Below are 12,890 nucleotides of genomic sequence, written 5' to 3' on the forward strand. Positions count from 1 at the left end.
GATATTAAACAATGTGCATTGAGTGAGACTGCACCAAGCACCATGTCACCCTCTTAAGCATCTTGCCCCCAAAGGGGACATTTGCCACTGAGTGATAGCTGCTTAGCACTTTAAAGTCCAGGGGGGACCTCTTAAGAAGGGGATGACCACCACCTCCTTCAAGGAGAATGATACTTCCCCCACCTCCAATGAAGCACTGATCACTCCCTGTACCTGCCCAGTCAACCCTTATGACTAGCTTTAAGAAGCCGAGATGGGCAAAGGGTGACAGTTTGTCAGTCACACATTTTCAAGCTGTTTTTCTACATCCTCACATCACAATTGATCCAGTACAGATGAAACAGTTCACTGAATGCCTCAATTGGACTTGTTCTAACTATTTTTTAAATGAAACTGTACTATACAAGTATTTCAATAAATAAAGTAAAAATATCCATCTTTAATAAGATGTTAGAGTAGCGCTCAAGGCAACTACAACTGTCCCTTAAAAAAAAAGTCAGACTTTCTGTGGTAAGAAGAAAGACAGAAGCAGCACAGGGGAAAAACAGGAGGGTTACAATACTGGGCAATGTTGTTGTGTGACCCCACTGTGAAATATAAGCACCTAAGGCAGGGCAATTCCACACTAAACACCTGTTGTGGAAGCAGACTAACTCCCAGCTACTCACTCCCTCAGCCAGAAAACTTTCTAGGATTGAAACATTTCCCAAGATCTCCCTTTCATACGCTTTTGCAAAAAACCTATCAAACCAACTCCCAAGTGAGCGCACCAGAGGTTGGGCCCCTCCCCTTCCCAAGGCACATGGTTATTGATATTTGATTCTTGCTTTGCCAGATCAAAACCGGTGCAGCCCACTCAGACAATCCCCATTCCTAAATCAGGCCATCCTCTCTCCCATGGGGTGCTGGCAGGAGTGGCAGTTGAGCTGTATCAGTGAGGGGGGGACCTGCACTCCCGCATGCTGACTCCATCCACCCCCAAAAGCCCTTTCTTCCCATTAACTCAGGGATCCTGTATACAGGAGAGAGAGAGAGAGAGAGAGAAGCCCCCTTTTCACTATTCTAATCCCCTTCCTTCTAATTAGGGCCTGCAGCCCCCTCCTCAAGTATGTTTCTCTTTTTATTAGGGAAACAGTTGCCAACTGAGGCAGGAAAACACCCGCCTACCCCTTTATCCCCTGGCTTGTTTGCCTCCAATTCATTCCTGGGGCCCGGTTGGCTGGGGGGAAACATTCCTATTTCCCTCAGTCTAAAGAAAAATGGCTGCTAATTAGTGGCATGAATAGCTTCAACCTCCCCACCCGCCCTTTACTCACCTGCTTGTGAGGAAGAAGCTTAGCAGGCATCTGACCAAGAAGAATGCCAGGCAATGGCGGAGAAAGTGCATTAAAAAAACCCTGAACATAATATTACAAAAGGTTGATGCAAATATCACTTCTCCTGCAGCTTCATGAAGCCTGTTGGCATCCAAGAAGTAAACTAGAGTGTCACACGACATCATTTTGATAACTTCCGACAACCGCTTTGGTATAATCATGTTACTTTAGGTATCCTAGCCTCTTCTTAATACTGATAGTGAAATTAACAGAAAAATAAATTAAAGGATAAAAGCTAGGGCACTGTAATCAGCAAGGAGACCAATGCAAAAAGTTATCCTTTTTATAATCTATATTATTTTTTACTCTTGTATTTTCTCGTGCTCCTAGCCCACTTTTTTCCATCATGGAAGCCAAGGATGTGTCACTTGTGGATCTGAGAAGGTCACTCATCCGGCCCTCAACAGAGCCAGGCCTATTTAGCCTTTGCAGGGTGGTACCCTGATGTGACTTCAGGCTGCACCCTGAACTATGTGGACGTTATAGCTACTTCAGAGCTACTTCCACAAGGAAGCATCTCTGTGGAAAGTCTCGTTAGTTCCCAGCACATCATACTGTAGTAGTGTTATAAATATCCTATCTCTGTGTGTATGCCTCCTAGAGGACAAAGCAGTGTCTGCCTCTGAACACATGCACAGACGTGCAGGCATGCAGTTGCACACACAGACATGTCCCTGGGGCCACACAGTGGGTGGTTTTGGCCTGGGAGAGGAGAGCGCACGCACAAGCACACACACACACCCCTTGCCCCCAAAATCGCAACTCCACAGTTCTTACTCACCACTCCCTGTCTGTACGGAGGAATTGGAAGTGTTACCTAAGCCAGACTCACTGGGGTGCCTCACCCACAAACCAGCTGACTTCCTCAGCAGCGCTTCAGTCTGCCAGATGGTTATCATGGGAATGCCTCACACTGCAGACAGCAGGGTGTGTGGAGGGGACTTGGAGCAGGAACCCATTCCAAAGATTCATAATAATCATTACCTTTTCTTAAAGCAGCTTCAGCATGACTGGATGAGCCAAGGGGGGGTGAGGAATGCATCCTGATCAGGGTGATTCATCCAGCTGGTTGGTACCCGCCTCTGCTCCCCCAGGCCCAATTGATGGCTAAGGGGGCATCAATCAATCACTGATCAGCAGCTGAGATGCCTGTCTGTGCCAAGGAACCCAGTGAGGGACTGGATTTCTGATGTGAGCTTGTCTGGAACTACAGGAACAATTGCTTTCTCTCTCTCGCCCCATTACTGGGTGAGACTCCATCCTGGGAGGGAGGGAGGGAGGGGGCTGAAGAAAACGGAGAGGGAGAAAGAAAAGATGTGCCCACTGTGTCTCATTTCCCAGCCAGACCCAAAATAGAGTGCTGTCCCAACATGCAGGAATCAGAATCCTGCTTTCAATAAATCTTGCCAGTCTTGGCAAGATTTGTGGATCCTTTAATGTGTACCCCACCCCCCACCTCGCTACTTGCCAAGAAGATTATTGGATTCACATGAAAAACATAATTAACACCAAAAATGGCTTGGGGAGAAAGAGAAAGAAAAGCATGCAGCGGTTGTAAGTACACTTATTTGGAAATAAATTCTATTGAGTTGAATGGGATGTGCTCCTAACGTTGAGGACTTAGGAGGGAGAGAAGGACTGGAACACACACAAACACATGCGCGTACACACACACACACACACACACCAGAAGCGGATGGGGAAAATACAGTAACTCCCCAAACTCCATTTTGGTATATGGAGATTTATAATATAAAATAACATTTTGTACAAAAATTAATAGGAATTGCTACTTATCCATCCTAAAGTCAACAAAATTCAAGGTAGATGTTAAATTCCAAATGAATTCAATAAAAGATGGCTTTGTGCTAAGACTAATGGGCTTTTGGAACTCAGTGCCCCAGGACATGAGCAACTGTTTAAACAAATGAGGTGAAGAGTAACTGGATGGTGGCAGCAGACGGAGACAAAAATGCTTGCAGCCCAAAGAATACTAGAGGGCCTTATCCATGTACATATAAATATAACTTGCTTAAGTATTTTAATGTTAACTTTGTTGGAGCTGTATACATGCCACAAAGCTATGGTACCTTGCACAAAATATGAGTAAGTTATTAGTCATCTAAATAAATTTAGTGGACCATTATTTTCGTTCCACCTGCCATAATGCATAACAAAAAACTCCAAGGAAATTTTGAATTAAGCCTCTGTTCGGGGAGGGCCCCTATCCCTGTTGCTAACATGTTTCCATCGGACACATTGGACTAAATTATTCTTATTGTGGAACGCCCTCCCATCAGATGTTAAAGAGATAAACAACTACCTGACATTCAGAACACATCTGAAGACAGCCCTGTTCAGGGAAGTTTTTAATGTGTGACATCTTAGTGTATTTTTGGTCTTTGTTGGAAGCTGCCCAGAGTGGGCGGGGAAAAATAAATTATTTATTATTATTATTATTATTATTATTATTATTATTATTATTATTTGAATCTAGCAGATAGATGATTCACACAACCAAACTAGGAAAGTGTGTGTGGGGGGGGACGACTCTCTTTGTTTGGTAGATTGACTTGGTATACTTCCAGACCAGGGCCTTATATTACAAACAGTTTACATTGCAAACGTTTGTAAAGATCTGACTGTAATGTGTGCAAGTTTGGCACATCAACTTCTTCACATTCCTCTTTTTTAAGTCATGGATACTCGTTGCTATTCTCCTGCATATCATCCACACCAGTGGGTGGAGCTTTTCTGCCCCTCCTCTCAATTCTCAGCCCTCCACTATATTTTCATGCTCTGGGCATGTGCACACCTTTAAAAAGAATAAATCCCCGGAAGTATACAAGAACAAACATCACCAGCCTTAATTACTATGTTTCATAATGTGCAAAATTGAGGCTTTGTTGTGCTGGTTGATTGGGGGCGATATCCATTTTCATTTCCCCTTTCCATTTCCAATACTGAGCTCTTGCATAAGAATATTTACCTGACTTGCATAAGGCTTGCATAAGAGTGATGAAGAGGTCTTGCACAAGGCCTCCCTATTAGGTTTTTTTTTTTTTTTAATGTATATGCCGCATACAGTCTCTAGAATAATCCCTCACACATGAGCAGTGTGGAGACAGTTCCTCCAAATCGGATTGTTTCAGTTTGGGATTTGCTTTCAGCATGCATCAATCAGTGGGAATAGACATGCTTGTATCATTTGGGCCACCTGAAACAAATGAGAAGCAAACAGAAATAGGAGTAGACTGATAAGGACCACCTACCAAAGTAAATGCACTAACAAGCATCCACAACAGTGGTCACTTTGGATGTACAACAGTGGTTTTTCCATGTTAAAAGTATGAGCTGGCATTTTGATGCTGACAGCATCAGTGGCAGCTGTGAAAAGCATGCATGCACGAGCAGCACTGTTTCCTCAATAAACTCTTACTTGGGAGCATGCCTGAGCTGTGAGGATTTGAGGTGAATGACAGACATCATTGCACACTATCGGATGCTGAGCCAGTCACCTAAGCATGGTGGGGCTGCCCTTGTCAGAGACCGGTCAGAGACCGAAGGCCTGGTTGTATGAAACAAGGAGTTTCTCCACCCTGCTTGACGGTTCCTGCGGTGTCCTCATGGCATCAAGGAGCATGAACTCTGGAGCATGGATTCTGTGTCAAGGGAATCCAAAATGAATGTTAAATCTAAGACAGGAAGGAGGAGGAAGAGGAGCACAGATGCCTGCTGCAATGAGCTTACATTGAAGCAGCATGGAGAGTGGAGTGGGGCGGGTAGGGCTGGATAACAGAGGAAGGGGATGAGAGGGATAAATGTGAACACGTGCAAAAATACCCTGATTTTGAAGATCAGATTAGTGGGTTCAGCAGGGCTTCTAAATTTCAGCCCCCTTGCAAAAAGTGCTTCTGGCTGTGTTGCCGCTCCCTCCACCAGCCCATGTGGATGGATTGCACAGCCAGCTTTTGCAGTGGGCTAATGGGAAGGACACTTCCTGCATTTGCATTTGTGTGTTGTGGTGGAACCAGGAGCACAGGAAACTGCTCCGGACAGGCCCTGAGGGAAGACTTCCACAAGGCTGTGTCTCCCTATTCACTGGGGGTGGGCATTCCCCTCACCCACCACACTCCACGCCTGATCTTTCCAGGCAGTCCATAGGCTAAGCCAGCTGTTTGATCTCTATGGGGGAGCAAGGAAGGGCTGCTCTGCCTCCATGTGTGGCCCTCGCACTGGGCCAAATTACTTTAAGGTGGGTGAAAAATCAATTGACAATTTGTTTGGAAATAGTACTTAGTTGCTCCCTGCCAACTTGGGAGGCTGCATGGAGTGAGGCCGTGCGAGGGTTGGTCACTGACCAAAGCTTTTACCTAACTATGATTACAGAGCAACAGGAAGGGCAGTGATCAAAACGGCAAAACAAGGTTGTAATTGTGCAATTGCCAGCACTTTAAATAGGGCTGTAATTCAGGAGATGTTTGATAACATTTTGGCAACTGGGTAGATATTTTACAGATGGTGAGCATTTAAAAATCTATTGTAGAGAAAAACAGAGTAAAAACAAAATTCTATCATATAAAATATGAGCAGGCTGACTAAACTTTATTGCATAAGCTGCTCTGTGAATATTTATATTGAAAGGTGGCATAGAAATTTTAAAAATAAAATAAAGTTAAGGAAGGATCAGTGTGTGTGTATGTGTCTGGTGTGGTTGCAGCATGGATGCCTGAAGACAAAAATATGATGGGTGTATTGGTTCTGTCTTCAAAAAAACAAAGAAGAAAACACTGAAAAGGTTTGTGGCAAATAGAGTGTGCCCAACACATTTTGGAGGCTTGCCTTTTTCAGAGAAGAAAGATTTTGTTCCACTTATTGTGGTAATTTACAATAAGCTACCACAATGAATGGAACAAAATCCTTTTGCCCCTGAAAAAGGAAGAATGTGTTGGGTACACTACATTACCCATAAATCTCATTTTGAGCACAATTCCTGAGGAGGCTTCAAACTCTTTGGTGGTGGTTGCTTTCAATTCCCTTGGCATTACCCCAGCCTTTTTCCTGATCTGTGTCTTGCCTCTTCACAGGCACGCACTCACTCACACATATCGGGTTAATTATGTTCACTCAAATGGCAGAATAAGTTTCTGCTCTGGACAAGTGGACAAGTGGTAAGAAGCTGGACTTTCTTATGGAGTGATAAGTGGTCAAAGAAGAAGAAGAAACAGAGATCAGTAATAAACAGATAGTTCTTGCAATGTTAGTGAACTACCACATGTACACACCTGCCATGGACTCATGATAGGAAATTGTCAGGACAACACTTGAACATGCTTACTCAAAAGGAAGTCCCAATGCATTCAGTGGCATTTGCTGTCTGCTAATAAGAATACTTAGGATTCTTACTTTGCATCATAGATTAAAAGAGCATTGTTGTGACAGGCAGTGGAGGGCAGGGGGAAGAGCTACCTATGCCAGCCAGTTCCTTGGAGAACTCAGAGCAGGATAAAACTCTAGGTAGATAAGCAGCATGGCCATGCAAAAACCCAGCCATGGTCACTTAGCCCAATCTACAATGTCATGCATAGAATAAGGCTAAAAGAATTATATGCAGCATCAATTTCAAGGATCACAATACTGTATACACCAGAGGGGTTAGGTCTTCTGTCACTCTTTTTTCAGAGCTGGTCAACTATTCTGAACATTTAAAATGTAGCCAAGCAGCACCACCTGCAGGTAAATCTGCAGTATAGTCGACGTCCCAAGCAATGAGAGTTTACTATGGTCCATAGTGGATCTGCAACACTGAGGCCAGAGACACATCTGCACGTTTAAAGCACTATTATACCACTTTAACAGCGTGGCTTCCTCCAGAGAATTCTGGGAACTATAGTTCATCAAGGGTGCTGAGAGCTGTTAGAGGCCCCTATTCCCCCCTCGGAGCAACAATTCCTGGAGTGGTTTAACAATCAATCCCTTTTCACAGCAGCTACTACTTGCTTTTAGTGATGTATGGAAGTGAGAGCTGACCATCAAGAAGGCTGATCGCCGAAGAATTGATGCTTTTGAATTATGGTGCTGGAGGAGACTCTTGAGAGTCCCATAGACTGCAAGAAGATCAAACCTATCCATTCTTAAGGAAATCAGCCCTGAGTGCTCACTGGAAGGACAGATCCTGAAGCTGAGACTCTAATACTTTGGGCACCTCATGAGAAGAGAAGACTCCCTGGAAAAGACCCTGATGTTGGGAAAGATGGAGGGCACAAGGAGAAGGGGACGACAGAGGACGAGATGGTTGGACAGTGTTCTCGAAGCTACAAACATGAATCTGACCAAACTGCGGGAGGCAGTGGAAGACAGAAGTGCCTGGCGTGCTTTGGTCCATGGGGTCACGAAGAGTCGGACACGATTAAACGACTGAACAACAACAACAACACTACTTGCTTTATGCAATAAATAACAACTACTACATGTGTACTGCTGTGAGTCATCCCCACTAGGATTTTCTTTATCACAGAAACCACTGATCAGTTTTAATCACTTAAGGCACTGCACCCTTTGGGAGATCTACCACCCTCCTCGGATTTGATGAAAAGGAGAAAATAGCATACTTGTATGTGGATGACCTCCACCAACTGTTTCATTCTAGACAATAAAAAGCATGGGGGACAAAACTGAACCCAACAGAACACCTCTCACAGGAATGTACAGTAGCCTCCTAGCACCTTCTGGAATCTGCTTTCCAAGAAGAAGTTGGAAAGATATACAATGAGATGAAAAAAATGTTGAAATTTATATTTATAAAGAAACCAGAAGCATTTTTACTGGGCATTGTAGGAAGTGATATAAATAGAAAAGATTTTAAGCTGTTTTCATATGCAACGACGGCAGCAAGAATATTACTGGCACAAAAATGGAAGCAAGAAGAATCACCAACGAAAGAAGAATGGAGGATGAAATTGATGGATTATGCAGAATTAGATAAACTAACAGGAAGAATTCGAAATCTGCGGGACCAGAGATTCACAGAAGACTGGAGTAAATTTACGGACTATTTGAAAAGTAATTGTGATGATCAGATTACGTTTGTAGGTTTGCAAGAACTTTTGTGAAGTGAATTGTTTGAATTATTGCAAAAATGGATAAAGGGGAGGATGGTTAGTTAAGACAATTAAAGGCAATATGAATTTAAGAAATGCTGAAGAAGTGATAAGAATCGTGGATCATCAGAGGTGTTGGTGGAAGTCCAAAAATAGATTGTATAAGATGTGAAGTTTTGTGATATGTATTATAATTTATATGTTAAAATTAATAAAAAAATATTTTAAAAAAGGGGGGGGGGGAGAAATACTACAAAGCAGCATCCCTGATCCAAACTGGCAATCTAAAAGCAGGTTTGTCATCCTCATCCTGAGTTGTCTGTCTTCTGCTCTCTAACCATTGTCCCAGACCCTTCATATGAAACACTTCCCACTAAAATTGGCTATCTATTCAGTGGGACAGGGCACTAGGAACAATTGTGTCAGCCGTCCCAAGTCGATTCCAGATATCAACCAGGCCAAATCAGCTGGAATTTGGATTCCATTGGATCCAAAAGCCTCCAAGGGGGGAAATATTTGTATAGGTTCCCTGGCATTACAACATTTCAAAACTCTTGTTGCCACTATAAACACCCAATGGAAAAGGGGAATTCATCAAGGAGAAAAAGCTTGCCTTGCCCCAAACCCTCTTTCGTATGTTCACCGCTCCCCTAGCCAATTCTGGTATCCCCGCATTAGCCAACCAGGCAGCTAGAGGAAGGAGATGAAACTTCGGGAAGCGTCTGAGGCGCCAGAAGCAATGGTCAGCACTCTGCATCTCAATTGGTTGCATCACTGCTCCTTTGACAGGACAGCCATCCCTGAGTGCTGTCTTATTTTGCACAGGATAACATGTATGGGAAGCCAGCCAGTATAACCTGGAAGTTCTGGCAGTAGGCAGCTTGATGGAAGCAGGTGGCTTGTGGGTGCATTGATCAATTAACATTAAATGGTGAAGAACAAGAGGACGGGGCAAAGGCTGCAAGACTTCAGGAGAGTGAGGAGTAGCTACATTCACTGTGGTTGCTCTTTAGTGGCAGATGCCACTATGTGTGCAGGGTATGTAAGTACTATCTGCTTTCCCATTTTTAAACTGCCATAAGCCAAGCTACCTTTCAACTGATCTCTCTGAAATTTTGACAGCTTGCATCCTAAATCTTTCATTCTGACTTTTTTTATAGCAACAGGATGAATCATATCAGTTTCCCTAAGAAACAGCATGCTCGTGATTTAAAGAATAATGAAGCTTTTAATATAGAACCGTTTCCATGACTATATACTATATGGATGAACACTAGGAAGCCCACACAGGCTTCCTATAGGGCTGGGAAGGCCTCACATTCAGCAAGTGATGCCAATGTCCTCAAAATGTAAGGAGAGACCTGCTGGCCAGTGGTCCATCTACGTAGGCCACTTTTCCAATGTCTCTCGAGATAGACAGATGCAAACCAAGTTAGTAGCCAATGGTAGCCTTATCCTCCTACCTTCTATATTATTCCATATTTCACAGAACGAAATCATACCCCTTGAAGCTTCACTGGAACATAGGAAGCTGCCTTATACCAAGTCAATTTAGCTCAGTACAATCTATCTAAACAGACTGACAGTCTTTTCCATTCCTACCTGGGTATGTGAGGGATTTTAACCTGGGACTGTCTGCATGCAAAGCATATGCTCATATTGCCCTGTAGCTCTTCCCCATATGGTCTTCATCCCATCCTCTTCTCCTCCATGTGCCTGGAATCCTTCTGCCATCATACCTTCAACAATCTGTTCCAACATTCAACCTCCCCCCCTCCCACTATAGAACTGATATTTAATACAATATTTCAGCAATCAACTCACTTATCACATTACAGAGAAACAAGCAGATTTACAAACAAATTACAAACAGACTGAATGACAGGTGGCTGAGTTAACCCAAGAGCAAGATGTCCATTTTGATTCTGGCAAAGCTTTGATTCTGAGCCTGGGAAAAACTAAATTTACCAACAAAAAATGAATGACTTCAAAATGCTTGGGAAACTTTGATAATGATAAAAATGATTCACTTCCAGAAGCTGTGGGAGAACTGACACTCCACACATTATCCGATGGAAGTATTTTGGGTTACGTTGGACTAGAACTAAAATTCATGAAGGCATGTGTCAGGCATATGCCGAATATTGTATCATTCTTGTTGTTTATTTAATTATTTTATAAATGAAAGAAACCCCATGTATGTTCCCTTTTGGTTAATTCTTTTTGTTGCATTTTATAAGAATAAAAATATTGGTTTAAACCTGTATTTTTTCCTTTTGATAAAATGCCTTAATTTATTATCCTCTGTCGTCCCCGGTGTTGAATATGGGAATTCCCCATATGCGTTCTCCTGAAAAGTAACAGATTAAATCCATACCCACCTCATTGCAGGTCCAAAAAATGTTCCATGTCAAACCTGGAGCAAGACCATTTGCTTAGATCAGGGGGCACCAGTGTGACCACTGTGCTCACCAGTACCTCCTGTGACACCTGCAAATTGTCACAGTAAAAATAAGCTCAAACCCACCCCACCCCCCATGAAAGTCTATTGCCTTTCCTGCTCAGTTCCTGTCTTCACTGACTCATTCTCTCCTAAAATCCCTTAAACAGGCCCACATTTCTTTGGATGCCAGAACTGGACATCCACCTTCCTTTCCATTCCGAACAGAGGAGAGATGCAAAGAGCTTCTCTCTTTGAGTGAATGGTGCAGTGGCTGATGTAGGATTCTTTCTTCTTTTCTCTGTTGATGGGGCTGTATGTACCCCAGCATCATTTTGTGATTCTCTTTTTCTGTTTTTGTTTTGCCGTGGCAACCTTTTTGCATTATGCCATGCCCTTCTAGGCAGTCATTTTGCATTAAGTTATTATTCCTGTGGCAGCGTTTTCTGACTGGTACCATTTCTGACTGGCGCCTTTTTAAAAGACAACTCTTTTCCAAAATTCCAATTTGCCTACTTGTCCAAAAAGGTTGACTACTCCTTGGTTTAGATATGTGGCGGACCATAAACCAGTACCCTCTTACATCCCAGATGGTGACCTTTTGAATATTAAAAATGCTATTAATCACTCTCTCTGCACCTACTTCTTTCTCGTGCATATTCAGTTCTTTCAGCTTTTTCTCATCAACCAATAAACTGAAAAAGAACAAAGAAACTGGATTCAAACAGGCCTGGTCAACAGCATCATGTGTACCAGAGATCTGTTTTGCCCACCAGAGGGCAGTACAGAAGTACAAAAATGATTCTCTGCACCTAATTTTTACTAACTGAAGTTCTCTCTCTGCTTAGCTGAGTAATAAATTTGACTCTAGAATGGACAGTGATCCAATGGGTGTGTCTGAGTGAGCCAAATATGTTCTTGGTAAATGCTCATATAATTTGACAGGGGATTCCTGTACAGTACTTTTTGAAACCTTGCTTACCACTCTACTTTCCCCCTTCTGCATCCCCATATGCCCACCAACCCTCTATAATTAGGGCAATTGCCAAGAAGCACAGTAGGCAATCTTGATCCTCCTCCCTCAGCCTGTTCTACTTCATGGGCTTGTTGTGAGGATAAGAAACTCAGAGCTCTTTGGAGGAAAGGAGATTATATCAGGTTGGTAGAGGTTGATATCCAATCAGACATGGAGTGTATTTTTAATACACATTTTTCTCAGGGCTACTGAGTTTGGAAACAGAGCACATTCTGTGAAATTATATTTTGCCCACAGGTCTGGCTTTTTGGCATAGTCCCACAACATGTCTGGGAATGAGATACAGTGGTACCTCGGGTTAAGTACTTACTTCGTTCCGGAGGTCCGTTCTTAACCTGTAACTGTTCTTAACCTGAAGCACCACTTTAGCTAATGGGGCCTCCTGCTGCCGCCGTGCCGCCAAAGCACGATTTCTGTTCTCATCCTGAAGCAAAGTTCTTAACCGGAAGCACTATTTCTGGGTTAGTGGAGTCTGTAAGAGTCTGTAACCTGAAGCGTATGTAACCTGAAGCATATGTAACCTGAGGTACCACTGTACAGGACAATTCTATAAGCTGGTGATGAAACCAGTGTACATTTAACTTCGGGTGTTGAATGGGTAGCCTCAGGTTTTTTGCTTGTTTTTAACTACACTAAATGGGTATTCCCAAAGTTTTGAGAAGGGTCATGGGACGGTTCTTGATTTTGTGTTGGCATAAGCAGATTTAAGGGTGCACCAAAATAGTTTACACAGTTCTGATTAACGGTTCTGTTCCCATGATGGTAGGCACATTTACCACAGTTTTCACAGCACCTCTCTTCTGTTTGGTGGAGTGTGATGTCCTGAACCCGATGAAAACCCAGCAAGAGAATCCTTCTCCATGTGTGAAAGTGACAATCTTTGATTTGACTAATTGATCTTGGTGTAAGAATCCTAAGTATGCAAATTTTCAAATTAA

At 43.0% G+C, this 12,890-nt stretch overlaps 1 protein-coding gene across 1 annotated transcript in view; it reads right to left on the minus strand.

Annotated features, from left to right (window-relative positions):
* EIF2B3 (eukaryotic translation initiation factor 2B subunit gamma) overlaps nucleotides 1–1,372 on the minus strand; it is an 87,170-nt gene extending 85,798 nt beyond the window's left edge. Inside the window, exon 1 of the mRNA XM_083447819.1 lies at nucleotides 1,317–1,372. Coding sequence (XP_083303945.1) covers nucleotides 1,317–1,346 — 30 coding nt within the window. The 5' untranslated portion in view covers nucleotides 1,347–1,372. The remainder of the gene's footprint in view (nucleotides 1–1,316) is intronic.
* Between the last annotated feature and the right edge of the window lie 11,518 nt (nucleotides 1,373–12,890).

The sequence above is a fragment of the Podarcis tiliguerta genome (assembly GCF_965153285.1).
Source record: "Podarcis tiliguerta genome assembly, chromosome: 6".
Classification (NCBI taxonomy): domain Eukaryota; kingdom Metazoa; phylum Chordata; class Lepidosauria; order Squamata; family Lacertidae; genus Podarcis; species Podarcis tiliguerta.